The sequence below is a fragment of the Pipistrellus kuhlii genome, unplaced genomic scaffold (assembly GCF_014108245.1).
Source record: "Pipistrellus kuhlii isolate mPipKuh1 unplaced genomic scaffold, mPipKuh1.p scaffold_m20_p_1, whole genome shotgun sequence".
Classification (NCBI taxonomy): domain Eukaryota; kingdom Metazoa; phylum Chordata; class Mammalia; order Chiroptera; family Vespertilionidae; genus Pipistrellus; species Pipistrellus kuhlii.
Genome location: NW_023425404.1, coordinates 160,485,737 through 160,505,674, shown reverse-complemented (window position 1 = coordinate 160,505,674; position 19,938 = coordinate 160,485,737). Strand labels below are relative to the sequence as shown.

Here is a 19,938-nt window from a genome sequence, read left to right as displayed (position 1 = left end):
ATCTGTCTATATAAATCAAATTTAGACCTTAGTTTTAAAAATGATATCAAATTTAAAGAGAAAAACATTACTGCGTTATTCTCTTATAAAATGAGAGGTTTTATATACATCGTATTTTCTAGCGTATAAGATGACCCCCTAATTTTACAGTTAAAACATAGGTTTAGGCCTATATTCGCTGTATAAGACTACCCCCCACTTCCGAGGCAACACCAGTTCTTTTTTTAATAGACCGCCTCTTTGACTCTGGCCAATCTGAGCAGGCTTTTTACTAGAACACAGTGTCGTCTTATATGCCGGAAAATACAGAATCCAATAAAAAGCTAAAAATTTTAATAGTGCAAGTGTCCTTCCTTTGGTTAATAACATGTCATTATTAAGTGATGCTATTACCTTAATTGGAGGGCTCTGAGAACGGCAAAAATCATTGATTTTCTTCTGCAATGGAAGTCTCATCTCAGTCAATACTACACACTGTTGAGGGGGAAAAAATATTAAAGAATAAAGAATACACAATTATTTTGCTAATGTACAACAACTAAATCAGAAGCATTTCAATTTATACTGAAAATACAATAGTATTCCAACCTAAAGTTATTATCTTCAGAGGTATGGAATAATAAAAGCAAAAACAACATAGATAAGGGAAAACCTATTCACATTAAATTCAATTACCATCATAGACTTCACAATTAGAAGCAAACTGTAATTTCCTCTGGTATTTATGCACTCCAAATGATTAGAGTTTTTGTTTTACCTGTTACTGATTTGAAAATACAAACCTAGTTACTAGAATACTAATTTAAAGTATTTAGTTAGCCTTAAAGGTTTAACAATAACATTTTTAAAGAGATATATTAGTTGGCTTAGATTTTTCTTACTTCAGAGATGTAACAGATTCACAATATAACTACTTCTGCTTAACTACAGTTTCATTAGTGAAACTATGAAGTTCTGTAATAAATGTCAAATTACAATTTTCAATGCTTTATTTTTTATCATTACCCTGTGAGATAGAGATTTTATAATCAGATTTTATCATAATTGATAAAGGTCAAATATTTTTTTAGTCATTAGCAGAGCTAGACTTTTAGTCCAGAGCTTTCCTTGTTGCTGGTTTCCATGACTTATATTACTTAGTCTTACCACAAATATCCAGGTATTAATTTAGTGGTATACTTTCTAAAAGCAGATTATTTCTCCATGGGTCTCTCACTTTTCATGGATCTCACTAAATATACCATGAATGCAAGGTTCTGACCATTATTTACTTGTGCCACTTATCAGGATAGTATTTATCTCATACAACCTGAGGAATGAGGTAATGTCTCCCTCTGTGACAAAGAAGGAAACTTGCTTATTGCTTATTGTAAAACATTAAAACCAGGCTCAGTGTTCCTCTCTTCTAAAGGAACCCACTACATGTGTCCTCTTGCACTTCACTAAAGAAGAAACAGGAAAATACAATACTCATACTTCTTACCATGCTCTGAAATGTAAAGTTTTTAAGTCTGTAAGCCAAGAATCTCATGTATTCTTGCCAGTGTTCATCAAACAGTAACACATTAACTTAGCTAGTAAATAGAATAAAATCAATTCTACGTATAGCCGGTCTAGTGTGGCTTAATTGGTTGAGCATCATCCCATGTACCAAGAGGACATCAGTTTGATTCCAATCAAGGCATATACCCAGGTTGCAGACTTGAACCGAAGTAGGGGACATGTGGGAGGCAGCTGATTGGTGTATTTCTCATCATTGATGATTTTCTGTCTCTTCCCCATCCTCTCTCTCTAAAATCAATAAAAATATACTTAAGATTATTCTAACCGAGTATATATTGAATCTAACTTATTTCATCACTACTACAAAGTTCCCAGTCAGAGTTGGAGAATTGCTTCTTGTGGGGAAAAACTGACACATAAATGGTTACACAGTGCCTGAAGAAGAGCAGAGGAGAAACATAGGAGTATTTTCCCCCCCCTAGACAATGGGTAACACCATAATCTAATCGTAAGGAAAACCAGGGTAAATCTATTCCCTTTTAGAACATCCACAGTGTTTAGAATTTTTATTATTTAAGATTATTTTAAGTAGATCTCATATTTTACTTTTCTGTAATTGGATTAGATACCACCTTTAATTCATGACCTTAGGAAGAGAAGAGTGTATTTTCCTGTTCCTTTACTTTGGGCTTGACTGTGTGACTTGCTTTGGCTAATGTATTATTCAATGGAAGTAACACAGAGTTTGACATATACTTAGATGGTTGGTCTTGCCCCTCTGCATTTCTGCTACTGCCATGAGACTATGTGCTAGGTAGCCCCCTGATCCCAGAAGAGAGGTGTCTGGAGCAGAACCCAGACGTTGGAGTTCAAGTTCAATCTAGAATAGCTGAACTCCAACTGACATGCAAATACATAAGAAAGAAATGCATGTTGCTATAAACCACTACATTCTGGGTAGATTTTTATGCACATTACTGTGAAAATAGCTGACGGATATAATTGCTTTGTCAGAAGTTGATAGGCCCTTTGCCTAAAATAAAGCATTAGAAATATATTATTCTAAAGGAAGTCTTATCCTGAAATTTTTTGTTCTGCTCGATAGAATAGGTTAGATTAGTTATATCACATTAATACTTAATGATTTGCCTTGAAATCTATCAATAATCTCCAATATTAAATGGTGCACTAACCTGGTATTTATCTAAGAAGGAGAGATCTGTGGTTTCATTTAAAGGAAGAGAAGATGATGTAACATGAACATATGGATTTAGTTCTGCAATATGTTGAAGAACAGCTTCAGCCCTTAAAAAAAGAATAAAAAAGAAATGACTTCTAGTATTCTTTGATTCTATCAATATATATTCAATCTCTCAAACTTGGACACTTTTACATCAGAGGAATATGAATGTCACAAAATTTCAACAGAAATTTAATAAGCTATAGAAAAAGCTGAGACGTTTATATTTATAGATGACTATACAATCTTGAGATGTAGCATACTATTCTATTTCATAGTAAGACATAATCTCAAAGTGAACCCTTATAGTTTTAAGCTCCAAACTCTGTCTTAAGGATTCAGAAATAATACTTTCTTTAACAATCTTTAAGAAATACATTCCTAGATAATAATTTGACTATATTAAAAATTTGACAAATATAATTAAGTAAGTATATGTCAATACTTATTTATCGATGGTAGTGTCACTTTATGGTGATGAGTTAAACAACTATTATTGAACCAGTGTTCTGAATACAGATAATATTCTAAGTAATTGCAAGAATAAAAAAAATGTCCTGCCCTAGCTGGTTTGGCTCAGTGGATATAATGCTGGTCTGCACACTGAAGGGTCCCAGGTTTGATTCTGGTCAAGGGCATGTGCCTGGGTTGTGAGCTTGACCCCTAGTAGGGAGTGTGAAGGAGGCAGCCAATCAATGATTTTCTCTCATCATTGATATTTCTCTCTCTCTCTCCCTCGCTGAAATCAATAAAGAGGGATATATGCACCCCTATGTTCATAGCAGCACAATCTACAATAGCGAGGATTTGGAAACAGCCTAGGTGCCCGTCAGCAGACTATTGATAAAAAAACTATGGTACATCTACACAATGGAATACTATGCTGCCATAAAAAAGAAGGAATTCTCATCATTTGCAGCAACCTGGATGGAATTGGAGAACATCATGCTGAGTAAAATAAGCCAGTCAATGAAAGAGAAACTCCACATGACCTCACTCATTTATGGATAATAAAGAACATTATAAACTGATGAACCAAAAGATAGATATAGAGACAGTAAAGCAACAAGCAGACTGTCAAATTACAGTGGGGAGGGTAGGGAGATCTGGGGGAGATAAGAGATCAGCCGAAGGACTTGTATACATGCATATAAGTACAACCAATGGACACAAAACTCTGGGGAGGGTGGGTATGTACGGGAGGGAGCAGCAATGGTAAAATATGTACACAGATAATTTAATAAAAAAAATAAAAAATAAAATAAAATAAATGAAATCAATAAAAATATATTTAAAAAATATTTCCTATGATAATACATCAAAACTTTATCTTCACCTGTTTCTCATATTAACAACATCATCTTCACGGAGAAAGAAGTTGGTTCCTAGATCCCATGCTTGGCATTTTTCTACATCATGAATTGTAAGTGCCTTCAAAAAAAAAAGGAAAGTATCTGTTAAATTCAAAATAGGACAAGGATGTTCACCGTCTACAATATTATTTACATTATATTAAAAATATTATCCTATAATTAAACAATAGAAGGAAGGCTTAAGAATTAAATTAGTTCTATTCACAGATGAAATGACTATACATATCAGAAAACCCAGAAAAGTAATAAAAAAAACTATTTCCAACAGTAAGAGAATTAAAATTTTTTGAAAGTAGCAAGTTAGATAAATTATCACATAAATACGCATTTCCAAATGTTCCATGTTCAAAATAAGTAAGATAATTGACTAACTATAAAAAAATGTTTGTGACTTGAATTACAGACCACAAATATTAATTTTTAAGAAGGAGGCATGGGTCCTAACCAGGTGACAGCTCAGTTTGTGGGAGCACTGTCCTGTATACCAAAAAGGTTGTGAGTCAGATCCCTGATCACAACGTGAACAGGAGGCAAGTGATTGATGTTTCTCTTACATTGATGTTTCTCTCTCTTTAAAAATCAATGAAAACATATTCTTGGGTGAGGATTTATTTTATTTTTTATTGACTTTTTAGGGAGGGAGAGAAAGAGAGAGAGATGTGAGAGATACATTTATTGGTTGTCTCCTATAAGTGCATGATGAAGATTGAAACCTCAACTCAGGCATGTGTCCTGACTGAAAAATCAACTCACGACCTTCCTGTGTATGGGAGGACGTACTAACCAACTGAGCCACACTGGCCAGAGCCCTCCCTCAGGTGAAGATTAAAAAAAAAAAAAATTATATTAAAAAATAAAAAAAGAAATGCATCTGGCCCTGTAAAATATTGAAGCGTGTTCAATCTTGCTCAAAAATGAAATATCTTTTCTCATTCTTTAGAATGGCATAAGTCCAAAAGTTTGACAACGTACTCTATTGATAAGAATGAGGTGAATCAGGGATTCTCAATATATCAGTGGTAGAAATGTTAGGCTGCACAACCTCAATGGAAAAGAATTTTGCAATCTCTAGCAAAATGACATGTGCATTTATATTTTGATATAGCAATCCTGCCTTTAAAAATATATATAATACCAAAGACACACTGGGAAAAATACAAAAAGATGTGGATAAGTATTAACTGCAACACTATAATAGCAAAAGACTGGAAATAATCAAAACATCCATCAGTGAAGAAGTGGATATAATAATATACTACATCGATAAAATGTATATCCATGCAGCTACTAAAAAAAGGAATATATGTAATTACCACTATAGGTTAAATCCAGAACATGCTATTAAATGATAAAAAACAAGATGGAGGAAAGTATGGCTCTTTATCTAAGAAAGGTAGGTGGGAATAAATTTTATATGTACAAACATATAAAATTTTCACATTTATCTGTTTTGCTTATATTTAAAAACAGATGAAAAAAGGGGGTGAGCTAATAAGGAAAGGATAGTATAAGGTACAAAGAAGCTAGACTTATCTGAATACACTTTGTTTTATAAAACTGACTTTGAATTATTTAAGTGTCACATAGTATTAATACTATGTTAAATAAAAAAGCAATTCCTAAAAACCCAAGCAAAATAAATAAACGGACAAAATTACTATTGAATTTGTTACATAACTACCCAAAGGAATGATTTAAAGTGACTAAAAAAATCTTATTTTTTAAAAATTACTTAACTGTTTTTGGTAATAATCATATTGTTGTTAATACTGGAATTGTTTTGCTAAAAAAAACTTTGCCATGAAAGACTACTGGGTTTGCCAAAAGGACTCATGAACTTGAAGAAGATCTGAACAAGCAAAGGTAAAACACTTTGAGCATCAATGAGAACAGCTACAATAATAGATCAAAACCTATCAAATCTGTGTTTGTTATCATATTCACACACACACACACACACACACATGTTCACTGGCTACTGCTAGAGGATAATAGAAAAACCACTGATTTGAAAACTAGTAAATAAAGTGGGAAAATATCAAATATTTCTTCTGCTCTTCATATATGTACACTTCAGTGGAACCAAATATGTGATAAATGAATAATTTTCTTTCTAAATATTATTCCAGCTAATAAAGAAAAAAAAAAAGACAGAATTCGAATACCACTACCACTAATAAAATAATGAATCAAGGCAATAATCATTAATGGCTAGAAATAACCATAAAAAGAGAGACAATAGAATATTATTTCCTCCTCAGGGGAGAACAAATTATCACCTGTGAAGTAGTGGTGCCACAAGAATCAAATATGAATCTGACTGAATATACTACCAGTTTACAGGAAATACAGAAATAGAGGCATATGTGATGAATAATCTGATTTCTTTAATAAATTGCAAGGGGAAAACAAACAAACAGGGAAGCAAAATCTATAGATTAAAAGAAACCAAATTTAGTGTGTGGACTTTAGTTGGATCTTGATTAGAACAAAATTTAAAAAATATGTATCTCAGAAGATAATTGGGAAAATTTGAACTTTAATTAGATATTTGATGATTGTGGTAAGCTTTTAAGATAGCCTCAATAATTCTCACTTCCTGGTAGTTAGGTCTTTATGTAATTCCCTCCCCTTGAGTGTATAAACTAGACCTAGTGACTTGCTTTTTTGAGGAATACAGCAGAGGGGATTGAATATCACTTTTGAGATTAGATTACAAAAGACTGGTCTGCTAGAACATTCCATTTCTTTTCTTCTTGCTAGCTTACCCTGATGAAGCAAATTGCCCTAAGGAGAGGGCCACATGGCAAGGTATTAATTAACAGCCAGAAAGGAGCTGAGGTGAGAATGTGAAGTGGCACAACTTTGCCACTGAATCCTTTCAACAACTACCTGAGCCACCTTGGGAAGCATTTCCTTACCCTAGATGACTGCAGACACTGCTAGTATCTTGACTGAGTCTTGTTAGAGACCCTCAAACAGAAGAACCCACTAAGTTGTATCTGATTCCTAACTCACAGAATCTGAGATAGGTGCTCTTTAAGTTGTTAAGTTCTGGGATAATTTATTTTGCAGCAATAGATAACTAATATAGTGAAATTAAGAATTATTTTTTAGAAGTGAAAATGGTATTGTAGCTATATTTTCAAAAGGGACCCTTATTTCTTAGAACTATATACTAAAATATTTAAGGAATGTATAATAGGAAGTCTGAGACTTATGCAAAAATAATTTTGTGGTTGGGGAAGGCACTGGGGAATGGGGAAAAGATACATGAAAACAAATTAAAATTTGACTATGAGTTAATAATAGTAGCTGCATGATGGGTACACAGGGTTTTGTCAAAACTATTTTTTATTTTAATTTTTAAATTTTCTATAATAAAAAGTGTTTTTTTTAAAAAAGACTGAAGCATAGAATTAAAACAATTTTGCTATTAAATGAAAAAGCAATAATTAATTCAAAGTGTAAATAATATTACCACTACTGAGAAGCAAAAAAAGAAAGAAAAAAAAAAGAGTTCATAACAAATAATTCTCTTTACCAAGGACATTTACTCACCTTAATTCCTGCAAGAACAAGATTCTTTGCTATAAAGAAAAATAAAAATAATAACTTAATATTAGGAATGTATAACAGATATGTCTTCATGGAGCTTCATCACATCTCTGTCTAAATTATTTTAACTTTTTTACTACTTAAGGAAATATATGTCCCTAAGAAGATATAGATTAACAACAACAACAAAATTTCCTTAATCATATCACACTGAGATAATTACTCTTAAAATTTTAGTGTATTCTTCCAAACATATCATTATAAATATACGTATATGTGGTCAACCATAACGAATTAACAAATACAGTGAATAACCACTAATGGCTATTAATATCACAAAGAGAACCAAGAGAGTCTTCACTAGTTCTTTCTGGAAGACTATAACAGTACTGTGAAGTAGTCTTGCCAAAAGAATTAAACCTGATCAAGGTTTTAAAATTTAATTTTCCTCACAAAAATAATACATGGGGAAGGTGTTAAATCTTTAAATTATGCTCAAAAGTGTCATGTAAAATTATAAATAAAAATTACTGCTTACCAATTTCCAAACCAAGACCACCCATACCACTTAAGAACACATGGGACTTGGCCATCTTCTGCATTGCTGTGTCTCCAAGAACGTACCTTTGCCGACTATATGTAAAACACAATGAAAAAACAATAAATTAAGTCATCAAAATTATATATCCTTTTAAAGTTGTTTGCAAACAACCTGGCAACCAGTTCCTGCCCTGAGACTCCTTTTCGATCATTTGTATAGTGTTTACATTTTCTAAATTAATTGCTAAATAAAGTATGAAAGGTGGATTAGAGACAAGAGTAGCTCTAAAGAGATCACAGGAAAGAATAATAGTTCACTGAGAGATGCCAAATGTAGGGAGAGGAAAGGAAAGATATGGAATTAAGATTTGTTCAGATAAAGAACTGGAAGGATTTTAAAAATTAAGTGAATTTGAAGGATAACAAATAGGGAAAAAAATCTAAGATGACACCACATTCCTATAAGCATTTAATTAAGCTTGGGAAGAGGAAGAACAAAGGATCCAAATGGTGTTGAGTGCTACTTTATGCCAAAAATTAGTACTCAATATTGTAAATTTATATTAATAATTTTAGATAAAAATTTTAGACAAAGATGTTATTCTTTTTTTGTTTTATTTATTTTTATTCTTTATTAAGGTATTACATATGTGTCCTTATTCCCCCCAATGTCCCCCATGCTCCCACTTATGCCCTCATCCCTCTGGTGTTTGTGTCCGTTAGTTAGGATTATATGCTTACATACAAGTCCTTTGGTTGATCTGTTCCCCTTACCCCCACCCTCCCCTACCTTCCCTCTGATGTTTAACGATCTGATCGATGCTTCTCTGTCTCTAGATCTGTTTTTGTTCATCAATTTATGTTGTTCATTATATTCCACAAATGAGTGAGATCATGTGATATTTTTTTCTCTGACTGGCTTATTTTGCTTAGCATAATGCTCTCCAGTTCCATCCATGCTGTTGCAAATGATAAGAATTCCTTCTTTTTTTACTGCAGCATAGTATTCCATTGTGCAGATATACCAGTTTTTAACCCACTCATCTGCTGATGGGCACTTAGGTTTTCTCCAAATCTTAGCTATGGTACATTGTACCACTATGAACATAGGGGTGCATATATCCTTTCTGTTGTTAGTTTCTTGGGATATATTCCTGGAAGTACGATAACTGGGTCAAATGGCAGTTCCTTTTTTAATTTTTAAAGGAAACTTCATACTGTTCTCCACAGTGGCTGTACCAGTCTGCATTCCCATCAGCAGTGCACAAGAGTTCTTTTTGTTTCTGCATCCTCACCAGCACTTGTCATTTGTTGCTGGAGAGCCATTCTGAGAGGTGTGGGATGGTACCACATTGTCATTTGCATCTCTCAGATGATTTGTGACTTTGAGCATGTCACTATAATTCTATAGTAAAAAAAAACAAAACAAAAAAACACCCACAAATAATCTGATTTAAAATGAGCAAGGACTAAAAGAGACATTTCTCCAAAGGTAACACAAATGTTATGTATTTTATGAAAAGATGCTCAACATCACTAATGATCAGAGACATGCAAAATACCAATATCACTTTATATTTGTTAAGATGGCCATTATAAAACAAAACAAAAAGACAAAAACAAAATTCCATAAAATAACAAGTGTTGGTAAGGATGTGGAGAAATCTGAATCCTTGTAGATAGGTGGTGGGAATGTTTTAGTCTAGAAGTAATAGAAAACAATATGAATGTTCGTGAAAAATTTAGAGAAAATTTTAATAAAACTACCTTATGACCCAGCAATACTGATTATACAGGTACTACTATATACCATACCTAAACAGCTATATCCTAAAACTGCATCCTACTTAGATAGCACTGCAAACAAAAAATTTAATCTCTGGCTTACTGAAAATTATATTCATTAGTCAGCAATTACTGGGTTGGAGGGATATAAAAGTTCCACAGGGATTTTAACAAAATAATGAATAAAATTAGCAAAAGAATTCAAAGAGCTGCCATTTGTTTTCCCAAAAATATGATCAAAAGGACATTAAGAAAAACATAATTATAGATTAAGAGTCCAAATGTAAAGTGACTTCTGAAGAATATTGATAATCTGGGGAACATAAGGTAAAATAATTCTCACTTAAGCAAAATCAGGTTAGTTTTTCATCCACTTTTCCCAAATGGATTTGAAGTCAACATATCAGTTCCTTCTAAAGTGTTCAAAAATGACACTGTATCCTACATTAAAAATATACAGAAGAATTCAAAATATACAATGGGCTAATCTTTCCAAATTTTATCTACATAAAATTTATTTTTCGTGATTACATGAGAGGAAACCCAAAAGCTTTAAAAATGTGATACTATCTTATATACAAACAACTTGAAGTACTAAAAAAATTCTTAAGAATAATAGCAACAAATGTATTTTCAAATTAACTTTAATTTTGAAAAAAACAAAAAACAAAAAAAACCTATCTTGATTTACTGAAAAAGTATGGTTAAAAAAAAAAAAATCTCAATAAATTCCATTAAAATCACAGCTCTTCAATCACACAATACTTCTCCATTATGGAGTGCAAAGTTACTAATGAGATTATACTGACATAAACATTCTCTAGATGCTACCATGTAAGTAAATAAAGTAGAATGGGTTGTTTTTCATGAGACTCCTGTATTACCAAGAACATAAATATATATTCCTGTACAAAAACAAGAGGTATATTTTGTGGTAGATCGCAGGATCATTCTTAATCATATCACTTAAAGCCAGCATGTCACACTCATAGCTAACAAGGGCCACATAAACAAGGTTTAAGTTTATGTGGGCCGCAAAAAAACAAAAGCTTCAATTTTCATAGAAACGTAGGTTTATTTTGATAGAGACATGCTGAATACAAAGGGCTGAAATAAATGAGTAATTGTTAACATAAGATAATAGAATATTTTAATAAAAATTAGCATTTTTTAACATTAACTTACCAGACACTGAATAACTACACAAATTAATAAGTGTAATGCAAATAAACCTATTTTTTGTGTCCTCCAAAAGTGAAAAGTTTCCTATTGCGCACACCAAACAAGTCAGTCCAAGACTAATGATGTGGCAATTAAGCTGCTAAAATATTCATGGAGAGAAATGTGCGCCTGCGCATAAAAGGCACATAAGGGAAATTAAAGCAATACGATTATAGTAACCAGTCATTAGTGAGCGTTATAGTTCATTATTAGTAATTATGTATAACAGGATATTGTAAAAATTAAATTATGAAATTTTTATTAAAACGTTTCTTATATACCGTTATATCGGCTGGGCCACAAAAATATTCGTTGTGGGCCTCGAATTTGACATGCTTGGCCTAAAGCAACTGAGATTTAAATATTACTCTAGAGTTCAGACTACATATAATTTAAAAAAGAAGTTGCAGAAAATCTAATTTTAACTCAAGAGCAATTCTAAGATAAATTCACAAACTTTGGCATAGGACTAATGGTAACCTCAAATAGACTACTTCATTATTTGAGAACAAAGAATGGGAAAAATAAGTTTCAGTTTCCATAAGGTTCTTACCTGTATAATGCATCATCAATCTCTACAGATTCTGTTGACATCATGGGCAAATGTGTATTTGAACTGAAAAAACAAACAAAATCTATAAGGGCAAGCATGATTAATTCAATATTCACATCCTGTAATTAACATTGAATTATAGATGCTATCAGATTTACCAGTTATTAAAGGAGTTTTTACAAATCGGATATATATTTTATTATCTACTACTTTACTTAGATTTAAAAATAGGTAAAAATTAAATTCAATGATTGCATACTCCTGTGTTACTGCAAAATTACAGCCCATGGTTGTTTTAGTTTCAGGTATTGTTTTATCATTGATTCTGTTGGATCTATATTTTTGTCGTAGTGTCCCACAAACCTTCTCTAATATACAGTTTCCCTAGATAATCTCATTCAACCCATGGCATTTACTATATACTGATGATATCTAAACTTATTTCTCTGTGTTTGATCTCTCCTCTGACATCTAGATTTTATACATTTTCCAGAAAAAAATCTCTAGTCTGATGTCCAATTAGTATCACATATATAATAAGCCCAAAATAGAATTCAATTCCCCCTGCTTAATCTATTCTTCCCCAGTGCTTCCCAATTCAGTTTCTGGTACTACCTATCATTTACTTGCTCAGGCCAAAAAAAAATCTAGGGATCTCTTTCATTTGTCTCCCATTTTCTTCATCTGTTAAACATTTCCTTCAAAGGAGATCTCAAATCTGATCACTTCTCACTATTTTAATATATATAATCTCAGGCCAAACCACCATATATTATATCTGAACTACTGCAAAGGTCTCCCAATTACTTCTCCAATTTCAACTCCCACAACTCTCCCTCTTAGTCACTATCTTCAGCCTCATTGGTCTACTTGCTTTTCCTCAAAAAGCCAAGCCTGCTTTTTTTACACTGGCTATATTCTCTCTGAATACTCCCTCACAAATATTATGCAGACCATTCCTGATCACCCTTATCAACGAAATGGCTCCCCTTCTCCTTAGGTCACTGCCTAATATTTTCACACCTGCTATATTTTCTTCAAATCACTTATCATTAATTGTTTATTGTCTGCTGTCCTCTATAGAATGTATGATCCATTAAGAAGTCACTACTGTACTCCAAATACCTAAAAGAGCTGGCATTTAATAAGAGTTAACAGCGTGCCCGTATCTTTTTAATTGCTTTAGATGTATTAACTCAGCTAATCCTATCAACAATTTTATGAAATAGGCACTATTATCATCTTCATTGAACAGAGGGAATAAAACAAAACACCACAAAACTAAGGATGACTTAAATAACCTTTTTAAAGCCATAGCAGGTAAATGGCAGAAGCTGAACCTAAGCAGTCTAGCTGGGCACCAGGCTATACTGCCTATTACCTCTTACGTAGTAGGAATAAAGAGAATACTCAAAAAATATCTGTTGAGCCAAAACTGGTTTGGCTTAGTGGATAGAGCATCAGCCTGGGGACTGAAAGGTCCCAGGTTCGTTCTGGTCAAGGGCATGTACCTTGGTTGCGGGCACATTCCCATTAGGGGGTGTGCAAGAGGCAGCTGATCTATGTTTCTCTCTCTCTCCCTTTCTCTGTGTAAAAAATCAATAAAATATATTTAAAAAAATATGTTGAGTAAATTTTAAAAGTTAAATATATCAGTGTGACAAAACATACTTATGTAATGTATCATTTATCATAGCTCCTCCCAAATTTTTAAAGCTTGACATACAAATAAAAAGTAATAGGAAAAGCACTGAGAAGAGATGGTTCCCTGGTAGAGGGAACCAGCCTGAGGCATTTGAACGTGAGCCACTGTGACAGCTAAGAGCTAAGATCAGTATCATCTTAATAAAAGTATAATCCATTCCATATTCTGGGAAGCTTTAATTATCCATTACAGGATTCTAAAAACAATGTGATAGCAAGAAAGTTCAGTTTTAGAACCTATTTTTTTTTTTTTAAGGCCTGGTATCAATACTATACTAATAGAAGGGTAATATGCTAATTAGACTGGGAGACCTAGACAAAGCCATGGTGATGGGGCCAAGGCAGAAGTGGTTAGGGGCGATCAGGCTGGCAGGGGAGAGTAGGTGGGGATGAGAAGGCTGGCAGGGGGGTAAGTTGGGGGTGAGCAGGCTGGCAGAGTGGGCAGTTGGAGGTGAGCAGGCTGGCGGGGGGGGGGGCAGGTGGGGATGAGCAGGCTGGCAGAAAGGCAGTTGGGTGCAAGCAGGCTGGTAGGGGGGCAGTTGGGGGTAAGCAGGCCAGAGGTGGGGGCAGTTGGGGATGAGGTGGCCGGTAGGGGGGTCAGGGGGAGGGTGTTGGCAGCTGGGGGCAAGCAGGCCAGCAGGGGGGGTTAGTTGGGGGCAAGCTGGCCGGTGAGAGATGGCAGTTGGGGGGGGGAGCAGGCTCGATCCATGTGGGTCCAGGCAGGGTTGAGCCCCCCCCCCCCCACACACACACACAAATTTCATGCACTGGGCTGCTAGTTGATATATTTCAAAGGATATATATATGCCTAATATGCTAGTGTCCAACCATTTGACCAGTTGTTATGATGCACAATGACCACCATGGGGCAGACACTCCATCGTAGGTTAGCTTGCTACTGGGTCCAGAAGATGGGGACTGGGAGAGACAGGACGCACCCTGGAGCCCTCCTGTGGTCCTTCCCCAGATGGTGGGGTCCCGGATTTCGAGAAGCTGCAGACCAGGCAGAGGGACTCCACCAGTGCCTCTAGTTTGTAAGTATAGTCAATCAAACGTTATCATTGATCTTACCAAACATGAGCCATTAAATATTAGTTTCTAGTTAATTAATGGATAACTGTTAGAAATATTCTTGATTGCAATTATGAAAGCAAGCCAGAAAAATAGCTGTGCTTAAGAGATCAACTTAATAAAAATGCACACATCCACTGTACTAATCTGTTTTGGCACTGTAACAAAATATGAAAATAAAATTTTGTATTACTGTTTTCTCATCCTCGGTACACGTTCTCTAGCTGTCTTCCTCCCATCCCTTGCATGGAGGGCAGAAATCTAGAGGGTACACTGAAAGTGAAAAGAGCCATGGTCTAATCAGCCAAGTCACTTACTGTGTGATTGGCACTTTTCACAAAAGTCCTGCCCTACTGAAATGGTTCAAAAGTCATTTTTTTGTAGTAAAATCCATACAGCCTTCAAAAATGCTTTACAAAGGGGGGGGGGGGGGGAGTTTCTGTTAGTACTGCACAATGTCCCCCAAGGGAATGTGGCAGTGTTGGCAAGGGCAGACAATATCCCAGCATCCGAAGCATCCCTTTAGGTCTGATGCTCGTAAAAAAGCTGCAGGTTCGCCAAAGCCAGTCTGGCTCAGTGGACAGAACGCCGGCCTGCGGACTGAAGGGTCCTAGGTTCGATTCCCGTCAGGGGCATGTGCCTTGGTTGCAGGCACATCCCCAGTGGGGGCTGTGCAGGAGGCAGCTGATCGATGATTCTCTCTCATCGATGTTTCTGACTCTCTACCCCTCTCTCTTCCTCTCTGCTAAAAAAAAATCAATAAAATATATACTTTTTAAAAAAAGCTGCAGGTTTATATCCACCACTTGTACCTTCGGCATATTGTATTCTGACAGTGGGTTAGTGGGCGGGACACAATACTCCACTTTATTAATTGAGATAATTAAAACAGGAATTAACACGAACACCCCCCTCCCCCCCTTTCCCATCCCCTAATTTTCCAGGAGCGAGCCACCGTGACACCAGCTGGGGAATCAGAATGGGTACCTCGGGCTTCTTCCGGATTTTATTTTTTAACTGTAGTCCTCGGGGTGTCCTGTCCCTGGTTCATTATGGATAGAAGAATGGGTACCTCGGGTTTCTACCGGATTTTATTTTTTTTTAACTGTAGTCCTCGGGGTGTCCTGGTTCATTATGGATATAAGAATGGGTACCTCGGGCTTCTCCCGGATTTTATTTTTTTTTTAACTGTAGTCCTCGGGGTGTCCTGTCCCCCGTTCACTGGGACGGAGCTCCCTCAGGGAATGTTTTAGGAGGAGGATCCCCGCGGGGGTGACGCGCCGGGGGCGCCCGGCTCTCCTCGGAGCGGCGGGAGGCCGGAGGTGTCCTCAGGGCGGCAACAGGTCCGGGCAGCGGGCCGGGCGAACTCCGGCGCCCGCAGCCTCCCTCCGCCCGCTTCCCGCCCGGCGGCGGGAGGAAGACCCCGCCGGGCACTGAGGAAACGCCGAAAGGGGCGGCAGTGGATTTCCCCCCCTCAGCCAAGCCGGGAGCCCCGCAGGCCAGAGCCCGGGCCGCCACACCCACCCGGGGGTCCCCGCGCCGCCCAGGCCGTCCGGCCCGGCCCGGCCCGCGGCCTCGCGAGCGCTCCCTGCCTGCCCGACGGGGAGAGGCAGGAAACCGGCGCCGGTCCGGCCCGCCGCCCCGCGCTCTCCGGCGCCCACGCGCGGCCTCTCACCTGCCGGCCCCCCAGGAAGAGCAGGACGCCGCTTCCTCGCGGGGTGCGGCCGCGGGCCCGGATCCCTCCTCCATCGCCTCCGGAGAAACGCCGCGCGCCGCGGGCGACGGACAGCCAGGCGAGGGGGCGGCGCCGCGGGGGTCAAGGGGCGGGCGGTGACGTCACCGGAGGGGGCGGGCCTGCGCGGCGCGCGGCCGGCCGCGCCTTCCCGTCAGCCCCTGGGGCGACCCGACTTCCGGTCTGGGTGTGGCCGCCTCGGCTGCAGGTGACTGATACGGAGGCCGCACGGGGTATTGGGATCAAAAACAGTCAAGTTCACGCTTCGCCTCTGGCTCCCCGGCCAAGCGCTGGTGATGCCAGTGGCCAGCGGAAGGATGGGGCTGCCCATCAGGATTCTCCAGTTTTGTTGGGAGAAATGGAACCCTCCCTCCCCCCAACCCTTTAATTTTATAAATAACCAAAGAGTAATAATAGGTAGCTCCCGATTTCCAGCCTGGGATTCAATTTTAAGACGTTATACGTTTGACAGATATTTTTGTACAGTTCATGTCAGGCACTGCCACAGGTTTACTAGAATCATGTGATTTTTTTTTTTTTTATCTATAAATAACTATGCCATCCGGTTTGCCCCCTTCACCTTCTGGGTGAAGTGACAGTGTAAGTGACTCCGTCAAGGTCAAAGAGCTGGTCACACATGTCTAAGAACCTTTCGTCTAATTCTCTTGCCATTGACTTCCCTTTTCACCTTTCTTGGAAAACAAGAATCAGTGGGACACAATAACATTAGGGTTTGTCTTTCATTCTAAGAAACTTCTGTAGGATTTTTAATTGGCATATACCATATATATATATATATTCAATACAATATCATATCTTTTGAAATGTGTGATATTTTTACTTAATTAGAACTTTTCTTCTAGTGTGGAGTGAGGGCCAAGACAAAACTGCATTACTCTTTGTGCCTCTCCATTCTCTTTTCAAAACTGTACGTCTTCAATTACCTGAAAACATGCTGCTCAACTATGGCATCATTCAGGTTTCTCAATCCAGTTATGTACCTTTCAACATAACCACTAAAATTAAATTTGTCTAGGTCCCATTTTTTCAAGGTTCTGCTCTAGCACTAGGCTTATCCTCCTGTCTTTTTATTCTAAAGTAAATAAATATAAATATATTTGGCCCACTCCACAGATAATGTCAATTTCTGTATTTCCTTCTAATTTCTCTTTTTTCTTTCCTTTCTAAAAATTGAATGCCCATTAAACTTTGGGACCTAATAACTAGACAATCATAAGGTGAGAGAGAAGCAGTGATCCCTGAATTCAACAGTCCCATTGTGAAAAGCCAAAAAATAAATGGAAAAATAACTTCAGAAAAGTAAACATAATGAAGAAAATAGAAAAATATATATAAAGGAGTTAGAAAGAGAATTGGAGGGTGAGGGAAAGGAACACAGTTTTAGATAGTCACAGAGGGCCTATTTGAGAAAGTGAAATTTGAACCCAAACCTAATGTATGTGAGCCCTGCCAACAGATATTCTAGCAGAAGAATATTCCACACAGAGAGAAATAGAATATTCTACACAGAGGGAAATGCAAGTGTAAACTTTTTTTTTCTTTAGCATTTATCACTTTCTGGTATATATTTATCTGTTTATATATTGCCTGTCTACCTTTAAAAGGGCTGAGCTCCTGGAGAAAGAGATTCAAAGTGTGAGGAGCAATTTGATGTGAGAGAGATTCTACGTTGCTGGGTTTGAAGAGGAGAGGGACTCCTAGAAACAAATGGGAATGGCCTCTAATTTCTGAGAGTGGCTTCCAACTGCCAGCCAAGAAGAAAATGGGGATAATGGCCTATTGCTGCAAGGAACGAAATTTGGTCAACAACCTATAGGAGCGTGGAAGAAAACCCCTAAGCTTCAGATCAGAACACAGCTGATACCTTGATTTCAACCTTACAAGGCTTTGGGAAGGGAACCCAGCTATACTGTGCCCCGAGTTCTGACCTGCAGAACTGTGAGCTAATAAATTTATGGTTTGTGGTTTTTGTATTTAGAAACATAATGTAGCATATTTCACCCAAAACCTACATATCTTGACATTTTAATATTCCTGAAATTAAAATGTATTTTTCCTTTTTTAAAAAATACAGAAAATAATGGTACTCTTATAATTGAAGTCATCTTTGATTTGGTGAAATATTTCAAACATACAGTATAACAGATACCCAGATTTAATAGATTTTAATGTCACATTTTCAAAATGAGAAAATCAAACTTTTCTTGATGAATCTTTTCTTGCCAGAAAAAAATAGAATGACATTTAGTATATTCAAGGGAAAAAGTGTGCTCAAGGATTTAATATTCAGGAAAACCAACCCTCATGTACAAAGGGTATAAACTATTATCAACACTTGATATGACATCAACGTTTAATGAGACAATTGTTCCTATGAGTCCTTTCTAAAGAATTAGTAGAGAAAGCATCAGACAACCAAAATGACTAGAGAAACATCCACCTAAATCTTGGTGCAGATTCTTACTGAAAAAAAAAAATTCAACCTTTTGTGTTTATTAGTTTTTATATTCCTTTTAGTTTATTCTTTGTAACTAATTGTCCTGATTTTCTGTTACCTCAATCTTGAATCTTCCTAACCCCTTTCCCAGTTTCTTAAGGTATAAATAAAACTAAGATATTTAAAATGGACAATGTGATGATTTAATATATGTATATACTGTAAAAAGATCTTCCCATTGAGTTAATTAACTGAGATTTTTCTAATTCTCCGTTAATTAGAAGAATTAACTACAATCTATTTAGATAGATTTAAAATCTATATTGTTTTTTATAGTTGTATGATTTTCTTAATCTCATTTAGTTAGGTGGATTCAAAACAGTAGCTTAAGATTTGATCTATTTGGTGGTACATCTTTCAGGCATGCTTGCATTATCTGTAATGATGATGTTATGCTCCTTTTTATTGTTTTTCTTTGCATGGGATTTTTTTGTTGCTCATTTTTATGTGAAATTAAAATGAACTTCCTTCGAAACCGGTTTGGCTCAGTGGATAAAGCGTCGGCCTGGGGACTGAAGGGTCCCGGGTTCGATTCTGGTCAAGGGCATGTACCTTGGTTGTGGGCACATCCCCAGTAGGGGGTGTGCAAGAGGCAACTGATTGATGATTCTCTCTCATCAATGTTTCTGACTCTCTATCCCTCTCTTTTCCTCTCTGTGAAAAATCAATAAAATATATATTTAAAATGAACTTCCTGAACTTTTTAGTGTGATGCAGACTTCCTAGTTCAATAAGCGTAGGCCCATGGGGAATAAAACTATATTTCAAGAAAGTCAGGTTTTTGTCCCATTGCAAGGAGGGATCCCATATTCCAGAAGAACCATGAAGTGCCTTACCAAACAAAGGAAAAGTTGGGTTTATTATAGAAATTTTGGGTAGTGTTGAGTTTAGGAGAAATTGAAATGAAGTTTGAAAATATTTTGATAGGTTCAAAAGAAAGCAAGGCTTGTATGTAAAGGGGTCTATGTTACGTCTGGACTGCAACATGGACCCAGGGTGCTGATTTATTGGAAACTAAAAAGTTTAAGTAGGTGTGTATTTGCAATCCAGTAGAAACCTCATTTGTTTAATATGACCTTTCTCCTTTCTTTTGCACTGGCTTAATCCAGCACCCTGAGTAACCTGCCCCTTTCTGCCTTG

General features: G+C 36.7%; 1 protein-coding gene across 1 annotated transcript in view; it reads right to left on the bottom strand.

Moving 5' to 3' along the window:
- Nucleotides 1-16,364, bottom strand: part of UBA6 (ubiquitin like modifier activating enzyme 6) — a 64,357-nt gene extending 47,993 nt beyond the window's left edge. The window contains exons 1-7 of the mRNA XM_036414979.2: nt 16,224-16,364; nt 11,774-11,836; nt 8,213-8,307; nt 7,678-7,706; nt 4,080-4,174; nt 2,697-2,808; nt 394-474 (exon numbers count right to left, since the gene is read on the bottom strand). Of these exons, the coding sequence (XP_036270872.1) occupies nt 394-474; nt 2,697-2,808; nt 4,080-4,174; nt 7,678-7,706; nt 8,213-8,307; nt 11,774-11,836; nt 16,224-16,297 (549 nt within the window). The 5' untranslated portion in view covers nt 16,298-16,364. The remainder of the gene's footprint in view (nt 1-393; nt 475-2,696; nt 2,809-4,079; nt 4,175-7,677; nt 7,707-8,212; nt 8,308-11,773; nt 11,837-16,223) is intronic.
- Nucleotides 16,365-19,938: the final 3,574 nt, after the last annotated feature.